This window comes from Sander lucioperca, chromosome 9 (assembly GCF_008315115.2).
Source record: "Sander lucioperca isolate FBNREF2018 chromosome 9, SLUC_FBN_1.2, whole genome shotgun sequence".
NCBI classification, from domain to species: Eukaryota; Metazoa; Chordata; class Actinopteri; order Perciformes; family Percidae; genus Sander; species Sander lucioperca.
The window spans coordinates 6236223-6258843 of record NC_050181.1 but is presented as its reverse complement, the minus strand read 5'-3'; the positions used below and the strand labels follow the sequence as shown (position 1 = coordinate 6258843).

The 22621-nt window shown below is 39.9% G+C and overlaps 1 protein-coding gene across 3 annotated transcripts; it reads right to left on the bottom strand.

The window, feature by feature from the left end:
- Window positions 1–6915: 6915 nt before the first annotated feature.
- ap1m1 (adaptor related protein complex 1 subunit mu 1) lies at window positions 6916–21603 on the bottom strand. 3 transcript variants are annotated; one of them, XM_031293888.2, is made up of 12 exons: window positions 21350–21603; window positions 20268–20424; window positions 20076–20143; window positions 19707–19837; window positions 17672–17819; window positions 17334–17460; window positions 16898–17040; window positions 14196–14267; window positions 13948–14106; window positions 13057–13182; window positions 8147–8222; window positions 6916–7744 (listed from the first exon to the last, which is right to left on the bottom strand). In XM_031293888.2, the coding sequence occupies exons 1-12, from the start codon at window positions 21389–21391 to the stop codon at window positions 7722–7724; spliced, it is 1272 nt and encodes a 423-aa protein (XP_031149748.1). In that variant the 5' UTR covers window positions 21392–21603; the 3' UTR covers window positions 6916–7721. The 3 variants fall into 3 exon arrangements, with proteins under 3 accessions (XP_031149748.1, XP_035861236.1, XP_035861237.1); XM_036005343.1 differs by having other exon boundaries at window positions 16898–17037; XM_036005344.1 differs by lacking the exon at window positions 21350–21603 and having other exon boundaries at window positions 19707–19836; window positions 20074–20143.
- Window positions 21604–22621: the final 1018 nt, after the last annotated feature.

Below are 22621 nucleotides of genomic sequence, written 5' to 3'. Positions count from 1 at the left end.
AGCTATTTCTGGTCTCAACTTCTTCATGTGGTTGAATTTCTATTTTTGCCTCACCCTTGAATTTTAACTGAATGATATTGTATACCCTGACCGTACTCCCATTGCAAATTATATGAGGGGAATCATCTGCAGATAGGATGAATCATAGTAGGTTATCACAAACAGCACAAAGTTAAGCACAAGTCATACTGAATGCATCTTCTAACCCCTGTCCCAAGGATGCGTCCCAAAGGTTTATTTTTACTCAGCTGTGAATGGTTATGGCAGCAAACCACCATATGGCTGTACGATTGAGTGGTCTTGGTGGAAAATGGGGACGGAAATTATAGAGGGAGAGAGCTGGTGTCACACAGGCCTCTCATTCCTTCACTTCTCCACAAGCTGATTGGGTAAATACACATTGGGACTGGGAAACAGTTACTGGTTGGGTTCATGAGGATACTAGTCACAAGCATCACCTGCCTTTGCAACAGGAGAATTTTTATTTGAACGTTTCACCCAGAGAGTTGTGATGCAGGCCTTTCTATTTTTCAGCTGTATCCTACTTCACATTGACATTCAGCTCCGAGTCACAAAATGGTATAAAAACTCCAAAAAGCAGACTTTTTGTTGTGGACATGAATAACATGAAGATTCTGCTCCTTTACCACAAAAGGATCATGTAACAGACAGCACCACAAATGTCTATGTGCATGTCATGTGAAAAGGTTTCTTTTTAAAGTCGAACAAGTACAAAACGTTTTAAAAACGGTGGATTTTAGAGTGTTATATATAGGTTGCTTAAACTAAGAACAATGATAATTGGGTTTGGTTAGATTGAAGTATAGGGTTAGAATTACATCAGACAAACTGAAAATGAAAACTTCACTTGCAGTAAAAGTCACAATCTGACAGATTTTAAGGAAAATCCTCCTGAAGTCCAATGTTTTTGTCTTTTTATGTCTCCTTCATGTAATCCTTTTATGTTGGGAAAAGTATCTCTGAAACTTTTCCTACTTGGACTGAATGTTAATGTCATTCTCATTTTAAAACATTTCATAAGACAAAGTTTTGTGACCTAATATTATTTATGAGCTGAAACACACATTTTGGCTGTTACATTTCCACACCTGGGAGCCACTAAGCATTTTTTTTCGACTGGATCATCAGTAGCACAGATGGAGCAATTTGCCTGTTGAGTGTTTTGATTATGACCTCCTCAACAGTAGTTGTTATGGCGGTATGGAGCTGCTTATTCACTTTCGCTTGCCCAACCTGTCACCGCGCATCAGGTTTCTGAGTAATTCACTGATTTAAAGTTGCTTACGACTTTGTCCTTTGATGTTGAGCATGTTGTACATGGCTTGATAGTCTTGCAGAGTTTGTTGTGGTGCGGGACACGCTGTACTTTGTGCGTGTGTTTACTTTGCTGCTGTCTATCCAGAGCCCTTTTCAAAGAGGTAGCTAGTATGAACAGCAGCCCAAACAGATTCAACATAAGACACAATGTTGGAACCAAAAAGCCTTTAACCTAAGTAAGCAGGGCTGTCCTCAAACATGAGCTCATTGATTGGACTGCAATCAATCTTTGAAATCAGCCATTGTCACAAACTCAACATCACCCGTTAATTTAAGTGGAGTTGCTGTAAGAGGACAATGAAGCCCCACTGCAAAATGTCTAGCGAGTGACACTGATGTCAAACACATGTTTCCCCCCGCAGCTCAACAGAAATAGACAAGCCTATTTAGAGGGCTGGTTTGCATGCAGGCTCCAAGGACTGATGTTTGCAATCTGGGAGCCACAGTGGGTTTTTACATGATCAGTAATTCAAAAAGTGGTTGGCCAAAGAATTCATCTTGTGCCTCTTTGTTTTGCTGTTGCCATGCACTTGTGCTAAAATATCATTTGGTGCAACAGGCCGGCATTAAGACAGCAGAAAGTATGTCGGACGCCGTCCAAGGCCTATCAAATGTCCAGAAGAGCGAGAGACGGGAAAACACAAATATTTTCAGGAGCAGGGAGCAAACCCAAAAACCGCTCTGATGCACACTCAAAGTGAATTTGATGATTTCTGATGAGCGTGTCAACATTTATTACAGCTGTTACTGTCCAGATAATATCCAGATGTAGATTTTTAGCTGGTTAAAAAAGCAATTTGAAGGACAGGGAGTAGAGGTTTGTCCTCTGTGGTACTGCTGAAGGGCTGCAATTGTCAGAGTGCAAGGTGTCTTTGTGCTCGTTGTGCACTTGTCTTTCTTTATCCAAAAATGAAAGAGGAACAGAAGGTAACTGAAAGCTCATACAGGCCTTTGAACTTACATCTAACAGCCAGGTGTCCTTATGCTTTCTCAAAGAGGACAGACAAGGACTTTACCCTCTATTGTGAGACAAGAAAAGACTTCTCAATCAGCATTCTGGCTCAAGCCACATTTATTTTGACAGTTTTGTTCAGTGACATAAGAAGAGTGAAAGACTTCCTTCTTTGCAATAAAACAAATTATGCCCAGTGCTATGTAAGCACACTAGGTACTTATTCTCTTTTTATGTACTTGATAAAGGATGATTAATTTATTTATTTTTTAACAAGACTTCCTTCTCATGCAAGCCGGACAAATCTATATTTGTTTAGTGGGGGGTTGTTTACTTTTTAAGACCAGTGCCATTACAGACAGTTGTCAAAGCAAAACAACCTATTTATACGGCCCTCAGATTTTGCCTCAGGTTGTAAAGTAACCTGATTTTCACATAATCCTTCAGCAGTGCAGGGCATGTCGTGGCACTGCAACTCCACAGCATAGCGGAAAGACAAACATGTAAATATAAAGAGATAAAGAATGACTGGGGTCATATTTAAAAAGCTATGCCTCTTCTATTGACATTCAGTTAGGATAAGTGAGGACACATTAACTAACAGACAAAACAAAAACAACTCCACTGACAGCGAGCGCTGAGTACCTTTTTTAGTTTAGGATGCCATGACAGTATCAAGGGTAGTAGAATGTTCCATAATGTAATGTAAGTAATTTGATATTTTGGGAAATGAACTTATTTGCTTATTTGTCAAGAGGTAGATGAGAAGATGGCTACCACCTTTTGATGTCTGCATGGTAAATATGTTGCTGGAGCCAAAAAAGACTGGAACAGAGGAATCAGAGAATCCAGGAAGTATTGTGGCCCTGGCCAACACATTGTGTGGGATATAACCAACTGTAAAACGTTGAATTATTTTTACATTTCAGTGGATTTTATTACCTTGCTAGCCAGGCTAGCAGTTTTCCCCAGTCTCAGTCTTTATGCTAAGCTATACACTTACCTGTTCAACACCACAAGACATGAGATTGATCTTGATTCTCTAATCTTACTTTCTAAAAAAAGTGTATTTCCCAAAATGTTTAACTATTCCTATACTCATCTGCTGCCCTCTGATTTATCTTGGGACCACCTGGGGGGTCCGGCCCACAGCTTGGGATCCACTGCTCTGGTAGTCTATAATAATATGGTCTGTGTGTTATGAAATGAGGTTGACAATAAGTTTGTACGTGCTTCACTGCACTTGCTGATCTTTCAGACTTTGGACTCCACTGTTGATGAGTCAGTTTCCAAGGCAAATACATAACAAAACACTTGTTATATTAGATCTCTTAATGGGAAGTAAATTTAGTAACGTTGCCAAATGTTAACCCTGATGTGCACTTTGACCCTGTGACACTACGAGGAACTGACCCAATGTAAAGGCTCTGATGAGGCTGTGTTACTTACTGTCACGCACTGCACTGTACTGTCTCAGCACACTATCTGTCAGCGATGTGTGGGCTGGAGACAGAGAGATTACAACAGTGTCTCAAGGCCAGCTAGGTTGAACACTCAGCTATATGCTCTTTAAACCAATATTGTTCTACAGTCTACACGGGAGGATGGAAATTTCCCTACACTTGAGGAATACCCTGCTGTAAAGCCAGCACAGACCACACACTGAGCTCCTGGTGTTTTTTTCAACCAGTGTAACAACTCCTTCAGGTTTCTGTGGGAGGAAGTCCCTCACATTCCACGGCTTCACCTATAGTGAAATAGCTTTTCTCCAGTTACTGTCTCAAAGTGACTCACCAACTATTTGTATTTCACATCTGAGGCTGTGAGACTTCACACAGATGATTATTGGGACACTTTGCGTGCCTGAGAGGGGAACGACCTGTCTTGATGTCACGCAGTGATCAGAGTCCTGATGCGACACGAGAGGATTTCCCTCGGTTGCTAGGCGCCGGGGTTCCGTGTGTGGATAAACACGAGGTTCCTCATGGCACACCTGTGTTTGAAGTTGACACTGCCACACTGTCAGACCTCTACCTGTTGCTTCATCACACTGTTGAGTAACCATAGTTATTTCCATTGACAATAACTACAGTGAGGCATCTGCCATAAAATCAGTAACAATGGTAAAAACATTGGCATGGCAACCAAATAACTCTTCGAGGGGAAAGGTGAAGCTTTTGTTTCATTCACCTGTTAGCCTAGTTATGCTGTCTGCATGACATGGTTCATTGGCTTAGGTTAAGGCGCAAATGATGCACTTATCTAACCCTGCAGTTACTCACAAAACTCACTGAGTTACAGTAATTTCCTTAAAGCTGCTGTGATACTTTTACAGATACAAGCAATAATTACAATCCTCATTTATATACCATTGTCCAAAGTATGAATTACAGAAATAAGGAAGTGAGTTAAAGCTAATGCTGTTGTAACTGTAAATTTAAAAATGTAATTTTAAATACCATAAAATGTATACGTATTCCTTGTTATCATTACCTAATGTGGGAGTACTTTCAGTTGGCTTACTTTCAGTTGTGTTTTTAACCAAACATTCTGTGTATTTACCAAAATCTTGAGGCAGCTAAACTGTAATTGTTTCTGCTAGACATATTTTGTTACTCCACTTCATTTATTTGACAGCTATTGTTACAATTATTATTATTATTATTATTATTATTATTACAATTTAAGATACAAATCAAGGAGTTTATTAAACACATGCTATAGGTTAAACTACTGTATATAAAGTAGTTTAAATTAGCTCCACCTCGACCAGCTACCAATACAAAACTGCTTACACATTAGGGTATCAATACTGACAATTCAATATTTGACTATATGATAATATAACATTGACAGTATCCATTCTGCTGCACAATGAGCGATTTTACTTTGCTGACAAAACTTATACACGTTTACTTAAATAACGTTTTGAATGCACAACTTTAACTTAATTAATGGTGTATTTTTATATGTGTACATTGGTACTTATACTTGAGTAAAGAATCTCAATACTTCTGCTTTAAGACTAGCTTTTTCAGTCTGTATTTTTTTATATATATAAATGAGGAACCTGTGCAATTGAGAAACGTGTAATGATAACCCTGTGGTTAATCTTAGTAAAAGAGTATATGTTTATGTAAAATATTTGTGAACATAAGAGAGGATACTCATGTTTTGGTGTAACCAAGCCTTCTGTAAGCAATGCAACATGAGTTATATGTCAGGTCTCCCCAGAGGTTGAATTTGCTTTATGAATGCAACCTTCTCATCATGTGCCAAACACTATATTCACATGCTCTGCCAAGTAGCACAGAGACCGTTCCCAAGTGAGGGAGAGCACACGTCGACCAGCAAGTCTGTTCTACCAACGACTGTGCTGTGGGGATTTTATGACTTTGAGTTAGAGATGCTTAAATTATCATGTTAGTACAGTTATAAAAGTGTATGAATAACCAATCCTGTAAAAATGAACCAGGGCCCTCCTCACACCAGACAGTTAAAGAGTTTGAAGTAGACAAGATAATCTGGTATGAGTGGATGTTATTACCAGTCTCATACCTGTCGTTCAGATCACTGCTCGATAGGACAAGTATTCACACATGCTAAACTGGACTCACTAATGTGGGCACTCACTCAGATTTGTTCTGCAAATCAGCAAGAAGTTTAATAAACTCACTTTGCTTTTCTCTAAATGCTGCAGATTACCAACGTATTTTCTCACAGTCTCAATAATGACAGGAAACTGCTGCATGAAATCACATATTGTACTATTTGAGATGTTACATCAGCGATGTTCATGTGCTGCTAGATGGGGAAAAAACCTACAGCTGAAGATAAGAACATAACTTTAGCAGCTTGCATTTTTTGGTTACAGGCGGATTAACGCTTAACCTGATCTTGGATGACTATCTTGAACGGTGAAAGCTGATTAACAAAGCATTATCTCTTTGACTCATATTTTGTGCACTGACTGGGCAAACCTGCTACGTAGGTGTTTCACAAAAACAGGTGCGTGCAAGAAGAATGTAAAGAAAATATTTTATCTCACTGCATCACCAATGATAGAATCAAATCCTTCATGTGACAAGTAAAAAGAACGATTCAAGCATTACAGCTCATGGTGACATGGACCTTTAGCACCTGCTTTGACACACTCACATGAGTATCACAGTCCCTTAAAAGACAAACTAAAGGAATTACCTCATGCAGGACCACTGCAGACTGGCTTGGCATGAACAATAGCTAGTCTGTGCTGGTCCATCCTACGTTTCTCTCTAGCATGTCTGCGACCGTTGACCACAGCTTGAGTCACATCCTTCCCTGCTCTCCTGCGTGTTTACGGAGTGCTGGCGCTCAATTGCCTATGATATCACAGGCCCTGGGTATTAAGAGTCGCACTGTTTGAAAAGACCTCCAGGACGGGGTGGAAAGAACCATCCAGGGTTTTCTACAACCACAAGCCTGATACATGAAACCCCATCCTCTCTCCCTCACTCTGCAGAGTTTTCCCCACCATTCAGCATTCCTCATTGGTCTGTGGGACAGGTGCCTGCAGATGACACTATGACCGCTCACTACGATGACTGCAGTGACATCACACACGAAATGACGGAGGGAGACGATGGAACACTTTTCTCTAAATAGACATTTAATGATTTAAAATGTGTGTGGTTACAGACAGGGAAAAGGGAAACAGGTGTCGGGGTGGAAAAGAGGGATTTTTAACTGGTATTCTGTTTACGGTGCAAATTAAACTTCATGTTTACTGCAAAGCTGAATGTCAGAGGAGTCAAACAGCACAACAGCCATGCAGGAGGGCATTGCTCTGGCATGTATCAATGGCATCACATGGAGGTGATAATACTAGAAAAAAAAAGAGAATTTTGCTTTTCAATGTACAATTATTGAACAAATAACACTGGATTGAAGTTCATTAACATGTAACAAATATATACAGATAATCAACAAATAGGAATTGTGGCAGAACAAAGCAGCTTCGTATCAAAAAAATATCCTACTCAGACTGACCGGAGAGTCATTAACCTGTGTGGATGTGATTACAGTAACTTTAAATGAGAATTGTAACATACTCCTCTAAATCATTTGACCCATTGTGATAGATTGTGTACATCTCTGCACTATATGTCCTAGATGTAAACATTACTCCTGCTTTCCTTGGCCTCATTCACATTAGGAGCCACACAGTAGTAAAAGATTTTTTTTTTTTTTTTAAACTTTACCTAACTGAAGGCTCCATCTAATTTTTGCATTGATCAGAAATCAATATAACTTCAAAAAATACTAAAAAAACAAAAACAAACAAAAAGACAGTCTTCTGGTCTTATGACTGACACCTGCCATTGATAACGCATTAGCGGCTCCACTCCGCCCCCTCGGGTTTCCACCTGCCTACTGCCGGCTGATGCGCTGCCTACTGGGTCCGGAGCTGGTAATCTGAGGAGGAAATGGACAAGACTTAATCAAATGGACAAAAGAAAAGAGAGTATCGGAGAGAAATCAAGCAGCTGATGCTTTCCACCCAAAATGAATGGAATATAAAGGAAATGAGATGAGGATGTTTGGCAATTAGTGGCAACATTAGCAAAAAGACCAACATGTGCAACCTTGGTAATCTCGGGTTGAAGATCAGGGAAGCTTGATATAAAAAAAAAATTCACTTTCTCACATTTCACAGGACGTTGCCACATTGCCTCATGTTCTGCAGTGTATCCCCTTTTCATAGAACTGTATCAGCTCAAGGCTGGTTCCCACCACATTGCACTGCATTGCCCAACTGTTGCCTAAGGCCTGCACATATGGGCACTCTGCACAAGTATTAGTGAACTCATAACCTACCTCCATTTTGGGTGATGTAGCGCACCCACGGCAGGGCCTGATATCCACTCTTCTCAATGATCTTCAGGTAACGCACCTGTTGAGGGAAAACAAAACTGAATGACTGGTATCAACATGACAAATAAAAGATAAAACTATTCTTTGACTTTTTAGGTTTACAGATCATTGCAGACGATGATGCAAGTTGCTGGTGTCTAGTGTAATAAATAAGACAACATGCCAAAAATCATTTGCTGATCCATCCCAGCATGCACTGTTAGAGAGCCAGGATCCACCCTGGACATGTTGCCAGTCTATCACTGGGCCAACACATACAGACAAACCAAAATATACATTCCCACCTATAGGAAATTTAGAACTGACAATTCGCCTTCTGTTACCTGCATGTCTTTGGACTGTGCACAAGTACTGGAGCACCCAAAAGAAACCCATGCAGACACAAGGAGAAAGTGCAAACAGTACCCATAAAGCCCCAGCCAGTTTGAACAAAGGACTTCCAAACAAGCACTCAATAGCAATGTCCACTTACATACTACAAACTAATTCTTAGCAGGTTTCGAGTATGTAGTGTGTTCAAACTGGACCTGTGTGTAACATAGAAAATACAGTGCTGAAGTGCATTATGCTGCAGGAGTAGTTTGAGAGGTTTCTATGAACTTTTTGATACAGTATTTTGACTTCTGTAACATCCTATGCCTACAACCTTTGCAAAGGAGCAAGCTACAAACTTTTCATAGCCACCTCCATGGCCTACAGCAAGTGGTTGATATACAAAAGACAGACTTCAGTGGAGTACTCCTTTAAGTTTGAAGCGAGCTGCAAGTTGTAGTAAGAGTAGTGTTGTTGGTGAGGAAGCAGTAGTATGAGTCACACTGAGAAGAGGGAAGTAGATACAGAACAGCTTTCAAGGGACACAAAGTTAATTTACATAACTGTATGTTTCGAGGCCCGAGAGGAAAAAACCATACACATCAGCATAATCAAGATACAACTTTCACAAGCCGTTAACCAATATTTCAGCAGACCAGTGTTACCAAAGAGCTGAATTTCGAGAAGACGCTCTCAAAATACTCTGCCATCCTGTCCATCACTGAACATGTTTGCACATTGTTTTTGAAAAAAAACTCAGAACTTACTTCTCTGTAGTATTATTATTTAATCTTGTGGTAGCAATATTATCAGTCACTGTGTGCTACAAAACAAAATTACAGATGTATCTGAATGTGCTTCTGCAGTAATAACTTTCACACAAACGTTTCTGCTAAAAGATCTGTGCTGACACAATTAACAGGGATGTGAGTGCAGCCTTTTTTTGGCTGTCACAACCTCTCTCTGGGTAAGGTCGCCGTGCCATGACTAGCATGCCGGTTCCCAGCCAGGAGCCGGACAGACAAGGCAGGAATTTGTGGGTCCAGTGGCGGCGGGCCTCTGGTAAGGCCTCGGTAGTGGCCGCCTTGTTATTACCTTCCACTACACAGTGAGGTCAGAGAGAGAGAGAGAGAGCGCGCCGTGGCCACCAGACACATCACGACAAAAACATAGACGCGGGATCACCGAGTCTGCCGGCACAGCACTTCTTCCTGAACCCAGCAGCCAAACATGCAGTCGGCCTGACCGTGGGTACGTAGTCAGCAAAACTGCATCCAAAGCCTCCGCAAAATATCATTATGGCTTGTAAGATGAGAAGGGGAAAGGAGGATGTTTGTTGTATCTCGTTTGGTAAGTACAGACTACATGTGTGGTCTGGATTTATCAGTATTTTGGTCAAAAAAAAACTATGGCCCAAAAAGCATCAGCCAACTTGATTGGGTTTCCTCAGCATCACCTAAAGACGGGAGATTTTAAATTGTAACCACACTTCTGCTGTTATTGCCACTCGGCCAAAGTGTGGGATTACTCCATTTCTAGTTAAATTTACAAGGTGCAGTTACGCGCATCATACACACTTCACATGTGCTCTCCCCTACACTTAGTGGTAGAGTTAAGGGGGACTTTCTCATGCTTTGATATTTACATGTGTCTAATTAAGCTTCACAGCCTCTTCTCACACGTAGAGAGTGGTGTTACTGGCTGCATTAGAGTCTGAGACCCAGTCTGCTGTTACCCTGTAATAAGGGAAAGGTTACTGGCCTGGCACAAGAGCTCGATGGGAATATGGCTCTTAATAGGTTGCCTCTGAGACGGTGGGTCTCAGTCAGTGTGATTGCAAACACTGAGCAGAGATTTTTAAGCTTTTGGCTTGACAGACAGTTGTACTGTGGAGGCCTACAACGACCCCAAACAAATAGAAAAGAATCCCCAGGGAGTACTGTAGTTTTCAGAACTAAATCTTTTCAGGTGGCCGTCTTCTTTTTAGATTATTTTTTGGGGCTTTCCCTTTATTATAGCGACAGTGGATAGACACGAAAGGGGGAGAGAGATGGGGAATGACACGCAGCAAAGGGCCGCAGGTCGGATTCGAACCCGGGCCGCTGCAGGACTCTGCCGACATGGGGCGAACGCTCTTACTAGGTGAGCTAGAGGTTTCATCAGATTTGTTTTATTTAGTCTAGCTCCAGATGCCTACTGAGCAGAATGATGTAAATGAATACCTCTGATGACTTTGTGCTCATTTTTCAAAAACCAATCCTTTGTGTCCATTAATGGTTAAGGTAGTATCGCTAAGAATGTATTATAAAAACTAGATATTGCCTTGGAATACAAAATTTTCAGATGATAAACTGTTGTTAGCATGGTAAATGTAAATCAAATATTATTCCTTTGTATATATGTTTGAAATTATTATACTGTATCCTTCCATTTCTATGACTAAATAGGTAAATCCAGGGTGACTATATGCTAAGAATTCAAAAAAGGCCAAATTTAAGCACAATAACAATTGAAGACATTGACCATCTCACTTTGATCACTGGAGACAGTGACACTTCTGCCCAAAGGGTGTGTCCGGATTGAAGTGAACAGGAAATACTCCGTTTTCTTGTGTTTGAATACAAGCCAGCAATGGTTTGTAGAAAACCACAAAAAGAGGATCCATCAACCAAACAGATGAGAAAGTCTGATCTAGTTCTACAAAGATGGCACAATGTATTATATGTTTTGCTTTTATATTACCTTTAGTATTTTCTTAAATTTATTTATTCATCTTGAAAAAAACCTTGAACGCTCATTTCTTTTTTAGTTAAAGCCATTTTTAATCTTAATTTTTCAAAAGGACTTTTAATGTAGCATAAGTCAAGGCTATGTCAGGCACCTGCCTTTGTCGCTTCACTATGACTTAGTGCACTTGCTTTTATCCAAGCGTCTGTTCATTTATGGATTGGCAAAGATTTGAAAGGAAGGAAGGAAAAAGAGATTAGTTCTTTCAGCTGCCAAATTACCTTGGAAAATGGCAAGAATTCTTGTACTGCAAAAAACACCCCAATTAAAAGTATCACATATTTCAATTATCTTGGGTTCAACGTTCTTGTTTCCGAGTGGGCTGCATAATGTCCACACAACTTAATAAGGTTTTATTGACTTTCATAGGAAATGTGGAGAAGCTGGAAAACATGACCTCTCAGCTCTTTTAATGAGAGTTACACAGAAAGCAGTGTTAAAAGTTAAGAAGTAAATAAGTGTGTTAGAAGGAGAGATTCAGGCCCCCTATCAGATGAACAGTAACTCTAATAAAAGAGCTTACTGTTAAAATACGCTGGTTGTTATTTAAGTCAGTTTTGAAATATAATTTGATATACAATTGAAATGCTTATACTGTTATAGTAACTCGTTAACGCTCAACAACCAATATACTCTACAGAGAGTGAATAACAAATACTTACGGCTGTATGTATTAAGCTTTACCATCCACCACTTTAACGTCTTCACTTAAAGAAACTGTCATCTTGTTATTTAAGGCAGTGGCATTGATAACTTGTCACATGTCCCTAGCATTTAAATAAATGCACCAGTATTTTACACATTCTGGTTCAAATATCACCTAAGAATATTAAAATTCAGGAGTTCTTTCTCAAAATAATGAAGCACAATGTCAAATGAGATCTGGTTAATGTTACACTGAGGTGGAATTATGTAAATGTACCAGCGGAAAACTCGTGCGATAACCTGTGGAAAATGTACCTGTGGAAAACATTTTTCTTTTCGGGAAATAATATGATATTTTAAAATGGAGTTTGTCAAGTTGCCGTTGTTTCCTCACATCAAGACATGGGAAAACTTAATTTTGTGTTACTGTGGTGGTACACATATAATCACAGGACAACTGTGATTATACAGTAAGTGCAGCACATCTGTGTAAGTCTGTGGTCAGCAAGAGTTTTCATTCAAATATGAAGGAAAAACATTAGCTTCTCTCTCAGTTTCATGGGAATCACAATCAAATTCCAATGAATCTACTTACCTGTAACTAAGAATGACATTTTCTATCACTGTGATTTACATGAAGGCAGAGGGCCAAGTCCAAGTTAATGAGCAGTTGCTTTCTGGTTTGTTCAACAGTAGAAATGTTCTCTACCACAAAAGGAGTCTCACAGTTTAACTGTGCCCTTTACTGCCCCCTCTGGCAAAAAACATGAAAAATATGAATTGTTTGAATTCCTGCAATGGAGAGAGAGAGAGTTCATATGAGAGACACTGCTACGTGCCATAAATTCTAAATCCAGGACTACAGGGAAACAACCGAAAACCACAAGATATGTGGACTATGCATGCATGTGCACTGGGCGATAAACAAACAGCAGGTGCAAATAAACTGCAGCATCTGTTTTATTAAAATGTTTAATTCTTATTATCTCTCCAAGATTTATCTTATTTTACCTCTACCCACTTGTTGCTGCAGGTAGGTTAAATCAATTACTTTTGCAAACACTGCTTGGCACAGGTATTGTGTGTGTGCGTGTGTGCTTGGGATGTACCTGGATGCCTGAGGTGGTGAAGTATGGGATCTCAAACTTGACACTAATTGGTGGCTTCCCCTCCTTGTCTTCCGCCTCTACACTTGGCAGACCGAAGTGGGCTCGCATCAAATACTCCTTTCCACCCTGAGAGAAGTCAGAACATAATCTCTATAATACCTGACCAAAACGTCTGGAAAACTTACGTATTCATCCCTAAAAAAGACAAGTTGATATTCTACCGTAAAGTTTTTATAAACATCTTTCATACAAAACTGACAGTTTCCCCACAATGACAAGAGACAGGTGAAACAAATCTTAAGATATTACTTAAAGGGGCGCTATGCAGTTTTGGCCATTTCTTTGCTGTTTTCTCGCTTTTTGCTTGCAGGTTTCTCTATAGAGCTCCCCCTACAGCTTCGGAATAGATATTTGGCAGCTCCAATGTTTACTCGTCCCTGACTCTTCGCTCGGTCAGTCTGCCATTTCCTCTTTCTCTGTTCCCCCGACAATGCTTTCCTAGCTTTCTGTTTCTTTTTTGCCGGCTCAGCCATGACGATAGTGTGAAAAACTCCATCGCTACCTTGTTAACCAGTTCCTGAATGGGCACAAGTGTGCAGTGCCGTGAAGCAATTTGTTACATCGCGAGACCAGATATCACGCGATACTTCCTGACGCTGAGGCCGGCGGCTCGAAAGTTGCAAGGGTGGTTTTTCCGCTAACAGGCACTAGAGGGGAGCGAGACGACCACCATTCAACTCAAAAAAAGTCATACAACCATTCCAATGACTCTGAAGCTGTTCAGTTAAGGTAAATTAAGCTAAAACAACTGTATAGTTCCCCTTTAAAAGCCCAAACATAAGATCACACAGTGGTGTGACCATGTGTATGATACTCATGAGTCATGCTCACAGGGAAGGACTTGATTGACCAGACGATCTCGCTGTTCTCAGGCACCCACTTTACGCTGCCCACTGTGGTCTTGAATTTGGGTGAGTCAGCGTCCGTTGGCACAGGAATGTGGATCTCCACGTTGTTGGCCGTGGAACGCCTTTTGAACTGACTCTTCGCCTGAGACGAGAAAACAAGCATGTCAACTTCAACAACACAATGTCTCGCCCTTAAACCCGGGCTTAATGATGGTCACAAAAGTGACCTACCTTGATCATGTACTCGATCCGACTGTGGGAGTGCTTCTCAATGACAGATTCAATCCAGATTAAGGGCTTCACCTGAAATAAAAAAAATACATATTTTACCCACTATCAAATTCATTTTAAACAGGTTATATTACACTTTACATACATGTCAGTTTAAATTACATATGACACAGTCACCACCTGGTGGAATGCAAGTATAACTACAACCAGAATCAACATAAAACGTTTAAGAATAGGACATCAATTCACTGTGATACATACATTACAGTACAATACAGTACCAGCAAAAACAACTAATATTCATATACTCAAATTTGCATTGTGTGGAATCAGTGTTGTGTCTGTGTTTTAGAGAAAATCAAGGGGAAAACACAGATTGCGCAAAACTTGGTGGGGCGTGGGAGGGGGGGGACTTGACACCCTGTGTTGTTATGTAACATGTTTCTTAGTGTATCCACCTAAAACATGTATACAGTTTACCAGCTTATATTAGATTTGTAAGGCCGATACTGATATTAGGGAGTTTAAAAAAATCTGATAACAATATATCAGCCGATCATAAGATAATGAGGAACTAAATGTTTTAACAAACAATCTTGAACCCTTAAATGTGTGTCTTTTATAATTGTGACCAAGATACATACTGAGCCTGAAGATTTACAGTTTACTTTTGATGAAAAATTATGTAACTTTCATGTTGTTGTGTTGGATGTCACTACATTTTGTTGCGTTCATTTTTTTTACTGTAGTACCACTCACCCATAAAATTGGGGTGGGTTTGGGGAAGGAGGTGGTATGACAGGTATGATAGAGTAATATGCAACTCTAGAAGGTTTTATTTTATGTATATAGCCAGTCAATAAATGTTTAAATGTGGTAAATTACTGAATGACATGTTTCTTGTGTAGAAAACTTCGTGGTTGTTAGTAGCTATAACTGGAGAGACCTCTGCTCCACTGTACTACTTCCCCTCCCAAAGGGTTACTGGCAATCCTATTGTGAAACCTTTATCGAGAATTTAACGCCACTTTAAACTTGCTTAACCTCAAGTCTTTGTCTATAGTCTCCCCATTTTCTCATTACATATGATTTTCCACTTCCCTTCATGACTATGTTTTTGTGGTAGAAATGATCTTGGCCTGGTTAATGAAGCAATTTAGCCTCATTTGAGCAAATGCTGGTTTAGCCGAGATCCCATCACTTTCATTTTTTACAGGTTAGGAGTTTGTGTTTAAATATTTATCTAGGTTGTGCCTTCCAAAAAGGTTGTTGTATACATCTTTGCTCAACATAAGACCTCAAGAAAGTCCAATCTCTATATTTACGGGTTTGTAAATATTACCCAGAAACCAGGAGGAGACTGGCTGTCAGGAGTACCGGGAGTTATTCTGGTGGGCTGCTTTACAGATTGAGCCAGCACATATTGAAAAATAAAACATGGAATAACACATCTACTGTAGTGTACGGTCATGATTCACCTGATTTTACCACAGTTTATCAAAGACACTGTTGGATTGATGGTGTAGCGGTTAAAGTAAAATTCTTCAATCTAGCGTAGTTCCTCTAAATGTGACTCTATGGGTCATGCCGTGCACTTGACACCGATATTATAAAGGTTCAAGGAAACGAGAACTCACACAAAATAACAAATTTGGCAAGCTTTCCAAATACATTTTTGCATGAATTATTTAATGTAATTATATATAACGTTTGTCTGTTAGACTGACAAAAAGTGAACACAGAAAGTAACACCCGGGAACGACCATCATGGCATAGGGATCTTTTATATGTTGTAACAACATTTGTGTTAATTGCTGCTGGAAATCAAGATTCCAGGGAAGCTATAATAAATATGTATTATTAGGTCAACAGCTACTCCACCTGGGGTTCACAGGAATAGATACCCAACTGAAGAGCCATTAATATGGCATTGAATATGGCATTAAGAAGGGCTGTGGGATTCAGCTCTTATTGTGTTGTACTTTTCTGTAGTGAGTTCTAGGCACCACCTCATTTAATTTAAAGTAGTAAAGAAGGTTCATGTTACAAGCTCGAGTGGGGAAATGTGCCTTGTACTCCTGATTTTGAATCCAAATACATTACAGTGGTTCCCCTAGGTTTGTGGAAGACTTAGGTGCTCTTATTTGGCAGGGGATTTCGGGGTCCTCAATCAAGAAAATATTACGTTTTTTAATTAAGAAAATGCAATTTCACATCATTTTGGACCATAATTACCATATCTGTGTTGAAAACGGTGGAAAAGCCAGAGCGAATAATATAAATTAACACTCAAAAAGCTTAAAGACAAAACTTGCTAAATAAGTCTTCTTGGGTGCAACTGCAATCATTAGATGTGAGAAAAGTATTTTGGTTACATTTATTCGGCTTAAGTGGTGCCCAAAAACGGCTTGGGTGCTGCACCAAAGAATATAATGGTAGGGAAAACCCTGCATTAGTTGCTTGTATTTCCTACAGCTGATTCATTGCTTGATATGGTGGAATGTAAGGACCATATGCACGCAGAACCCAAGAAACTAAAGACTGATGCCACCTCAGAAAATGACCAGCAAGGGATTTTGTACTTGGCAGGTGTTCATTTCACACCCTTCCTCTTGTTAGGGGTCAGTCGATCGAACCACCAGAGCCTGCTGGTATAGAATACACAGGGGGCTGGAAGGTGTCTGATGATCTACAGTACTCACGTGAGTGTTGAGGCGGTAGGACATGAGCTCAAACTCTCCATCAGGAGGAATGAAGGAGATGGTGCGGTCGTTCTCAAAGCGAGACAGACGGACACACTGGTGAAACTTCACATCTTCCAGCTCTACCGATTTACTCTTTCCTCCTCCATGAAAACACAAGAGATGATATTAAAAGAAGAAAAATACAAGAAGAGTGAACCTGCATTGCATGAAATGGTATAAATCTGGCATAGGTGAAATTGCATTTGTATACAACTTTTAGGGGTTTTCCAACAAGTATGAGGGAACAGATATGTCTGACAATGGGTGCCAGGAAGAATAGTCTGATTGTCACTCTTCTATACTTTGAAAGGGTTTATCCATCAAATTGTCCATCAGGCAGCTCCTCACCCAGTTAACACAATATGACCAAAGTCTATTATAAGAGAGCACTCACTTCCAGTGTTTTCAAACAGAACCTTGTCGTTGAGGCCCAGCCGCAACTCAGGCATTCCAGACAGGAAGACACGCATCTTAATGGAGCCAACGATCTCACTACGTAGAACGTTACCATTGGCACTAACCTGAGAAATATAGGGATTACAAGGGTCACAAAGAACCACGTCAAAGAAAGCATTAGCCGCTTAAAGAAAGCACTCGCAGCAGCCTACAGAAAATACTGCAAAATCAGCTAGCTGATGTTGTGACGCACACTGTGAGGAAGTTTACGAGCTCTGTGACCGGCATTCCATAAGGCTTAAGCAACACAGCGCTTCTAAAACAAGGAGTTCCTACCAGGAGGTTGACTGACTCAATGACGTCCAGGAAGACCTCATTCTTCCTGTACTTGATGCCCTCTGACCTCCAAGAGACAGCATTGGTGACTGTGGCGGGGGGTCGCGGGGCGCCGGTGTCTAGCTTGTGTCCCTCCTGGGTTATGTATCTGAGAGACAAAAATGTAAACACTGAGGCAAACTAGAGAAAAGGGGAAATTAACTGTCTGCAGAGGTGAGTTACCAGAACACATCAAAGAAGAACAGAGACTCTCAGTCTCATGGTTACTAAATAGGGAGGATTGTCTGACTTATTACTGTAATCAGAACACTTGGAGGAAATCCATAAGTTTGCTTGCTACATGTACATGACAGTAGGCTTCTTTTGCCTGTCAGATATATAGAAATGACAAAATAATACCACAAAGCTGAAAAAAGCCATCTGTAAAACCTGATTTAACGGCTACACCACAATCAGTCCATAAAACTTTACATATCAAATTATATATTATTATACATCAAATAGCTGGTTTAACAGGGTGTGCTACACCGATTGGTAAAAACACGAGGAAATGTCATCATGAAAATTAGCGCTCAAAGAAATAGTTGATCAACAGATAATCAAAGACAATATGATAAAATCAACAAAGTTGATTGTCAGGTGAAAAAATACATTTAAAAAACATTTAAGATTCTCAACTGTTACATTAGGGGCTTTCCGACCGGAGGGATTTTTGCAGTTCTTAGAACTAAATGTTCCTAGAACACTTTTTTCGTCGTGTTCCGACAGGAAAAATTTGGAGATTTTTAAGTTCCTCTGGCCTCAGCAGCGTACTTTTTTAGCTCCTACTTCAGAGCAGGGTCTTTTCCCTTTTCCCTTTTCCTAGGTGTACTTGATTGGTCGAACTTATAAGTCACGCCCACTGCCAACTCGGAACTTGCAACAACGGGACATTTTTAACAATTTTCACCATCTTATTCATCATTAAATTCACTTCTGACAACGTTTTAGGCGAGAAATTAACTGTTTAGATTTCGAATATAGGCAGTCTTGCGAAAATTGATGCCGAATTGACAATTTGCTTCAAAGTTTTCAGAGTTCAGAAGCTCCATCAAGTGAGGCGACAGCCAGCAAACGCCTTCCCCGGCTTCTAGCTCGTCGCTCGGCCAGTCTTGCTCAGACACCTCGCGGTAAGCTGGAGGTCTCTCAGACCGCTCTCGTAAATAAGAGGCTTTTATTTCGCCGTTGACGGTTCGTTTGCTTAAATATCACAACACATGTCCATCATAAGATTAACGGGAACCTGTGGTTAACTGTCTTTTCGGAGTTAAACTCCACAAGCGTGTCCTGCGGCTCACCGGCCGTCACACACACACACACACAGTCACACACACACACACACACACACACACACACACACACACACACACACACACACACACACGTCCACAGCGCTGCAGGCAGAGGCGGGGTCTGTTCCGAGTATAATAAAGCCCCGTCTGTGTTGAGCAAAATATTACGTGAATTACTACGAGAATGGACGTGCATTTAATATAGGAAAAGCGCACAAGTATTAGCATCATTTGTTGTTGTTGTATGTGGCGCTAAGGTCTAGTGACGATGCTATAAAGACCGTTGCCGTGCTTGCGTCACTCCCTTACCCTTCCTACCAGTCCCTATGGCCACTTGGCCAGTGGGAATGCAAACGGAAAAAAAGATTTTGGGGGAGAGTAGTTCTTAGAACTGCTTAGAAGTGTACTTTTCCTCTAAAAAGTACAAGTACTATCCGGTCGAAAAGCACCTAATTTCAACTATTTTTAAAAATTTAAATAATTGTTAACCGAATAAATGTGGGTTTTTTGATCACACATCAGATATAAAATTTGGACCCTGGGACAGACTAATAAACATGTTTTTTTTTTGTCATTTTATAGACAAAACAGCAATCAAAACATGATCCAAAGATTAATCAATAATGGCAGTATTCATTAGCTGCATCTCTAATAAATATACATAAAGTTAATTGCAGTGAGGCTATGGCAAAGAGGATACTTACTCCTGCAGAATTTTGCTGTCGGTGGTCTGAGGATAGCCAAAGTCCATCAGCTCATCCATCAGCTCGTATATGATGACAAAGTTATCTCTAATGCTCTCTTCCTCCAATTCTTTGAAATACTCTGAAAAAACCTTAAGGACACAAATGTAGTTTTATTAACCAGTACATTATGTCATTTAGCTGACGCTTTTATCCAAAGCGACTTACAACTGCTATACATGAGCAACTAGGGGTTAAGTGTCTTGCTCAGGGACACATTGGTTGATGTATCGCAGTGGGAATTGAACCCAGATCTCCCACACCAAAGGCATGTGTTTTTAATGGAGTTAACCTGCTATAAATGAAAGCTCATAAAGCATTCAGTCCTACCTGGACAATTTTGTACAAGAAGGAGAAGACCAGCGAGACGCTAGCGTTTTTCTTGGATGTTGCGACCACTGATGTGACGTGTGTTAAGAATTGAAGCTACAAGAGTTGTAAATCCACGTAGAACAAAGAATATAATAATAGTGTTGACAAGTTGTGTGGGTAAAAACACAGTGCAGTAAACAATAAGGATACAGTAGAGGTTATTGTGTTTGATCCACATAAAACGGACTCCCCCATGGGCCAGGATTGGAGAGAGGGTCCCCTCCTCCTCTTTGTCCATCAGAAGGGTCATGAAGTGCTCAATCTCAGACATGTCCACATCCCCCCGGTAATTTCGGCACACCAGGACCTGAAAGGGAAAGACAGTATTTGTGCAGTTAGCAATATCAGCTGCAGTACAGCTGGTAATGTTAAAACCTGATGAGCATCATGAATATATAGTAATGAAATAGTTATTAAAATGTTGGTGGTCAGTTACCAATGTGTAAAGTTACCAATATAGCCAAAATCAATTATATTTCCACATGTGTTGATTAAGTTATACTTTATTTAGTCATCCATCACATTTTGGCCTAATATATTTTGTGTACAAACAAAATTAGATGGAAAAATCAGACATTTAAATCTACAGACAAACACCTTTACAACATTGCTTGAAACTTTTTTTTGTAAAAAGTCCACTTTTTTATTCCACATACAAGTAGCTGCCATAGACTATAAAAACTAGGTAGCTGCCTTGTCTATGATGCACCTGTTACTTTAACTGTTTTACTCCACTAAAACAGAGCTGTGGGTGGCTGCAACAAACAGATGTTAAACTTGATTCTTCTGGAATGAAATGCATATCAATGAATAACTTTTACCAAAAGACGGTAAAGGTTGAACATATGTTAATAGGTATGTCATGCAATGTAAGTAATGTCTTGCATATAAGCAAGGAGGCGTGAAACTGTAGAATTTTGAAGGGAGTTTTGGCAACCGTTTGACATTGCCTGCTGCTAACAGCTGGTCACCTGTTTGTTTTCTTATCGTTACGTGGCCTAATATTTCTGAGTTTAAACATCATATGAAACCGACCCCCTTGTTTGGATGCACTTTACGATCTTAAATTAAAGGCCCAAACCTTAACACAGATTATCAATGTATGCCGATGCATTAGCTAGCCTGCTGCAGATTAAGCCACATCATAATCTGTCAACGAAGAATGTGTTAGCAAAGCTACTAGCTAGGCTAACGTCAGTTTAGCAACGTAGCAGGCTGTCCCGTTATCTTACCTTTCCTTTCAAATCCAAGACATACACTGCACTCGCAGACATCTTGAACTAATTTATACGAGCTTAGTTCAGCTCCTTTTCAGATGCTTATTGATAATGTTTGATATTAACTACTTCAGGGCTAAAAATCAAAGAACAGACTTTCATTCATAATACTGTAAAGTGGAAAGCCACCCTTCCCTTTTTGTCACACCATCCATGCATCTAACGAGCGCCCCCTGCGGAACAGGAGGATGTAGTGCTCCAGAGTGAGGTATGACCATCGACTGTATATAAAACTAGGTTATGACCTATTTTATTCAGTCCATGGTTATGACCATATCCTGTATGAAGTTAATGGGTATGACAGATAAGTGTGTTTTCCCATGAACATGTAATAATTGATAGATTTCTTTATGAATGGATGTGGTAAATAGCTACTATTTTAATATATAGGCATAAAAATCAAATTAAAAAAGTGTTGTCTTGTTGACTGTGCATCATGTTAAATCATGTGAATGTTTAAATTGCGGGTTGTCCTGACAACAGCCCACTCACCCGTTTTCATGTTTTAGTCTCATCCCATTTCTGTAGACATGGAAGCATGGGATGAAATCCTTGAGAGACTTATCTAAATGCCCATATTCAGTTTCACACGTATAATATTGCTGCTAACAATATTATTGTATTTTAAATTGTCCTTATTCTATCTTTTGTGATAAAGCGTGTATGTAGTAAAAATTTGTTAGATAATACAAAAGTTAGAACACAATACACAGACCCGAAATAGATTCAATTTGACCAAGGCAACTATAAACCCCTAGTTTGCATTTCTTCCATTTCTTCTTCCATCTTGAATTTCCCCTTGGGGATCAATAACGTATCTATCTATCTATCCATGCAAACATGCTCTTCAGAAATTGCAAACAATGTTAAAAGTTTCCATGGTTTCTGAGTTGTTACAGCAACCTGCCGCTTTTTGTCATCAACCTTGTCCTGTAGCTCTCTCTACTGGACGAATGGTTGATCTTTCCAGTTTTTAGGGAAAACCTGATGACCATGATGATCACCATAAGATAGCACCATTTTCAACTGCAATGCAAACTGTTTCCACAAAGTTGGTAGCACACTATTGTCTCATATTGTATGCTGTTTATTATATTATTTACATTATGCTGGATTATACTGAATAGGCTGGAACAATTTGTCCTGACCTCTGACAACCAGTTTGGCTTCAAACCTAAACATGGCACAGATATGTGTATTTTTGCCTTAAAGGAGGTCCTAGATTTA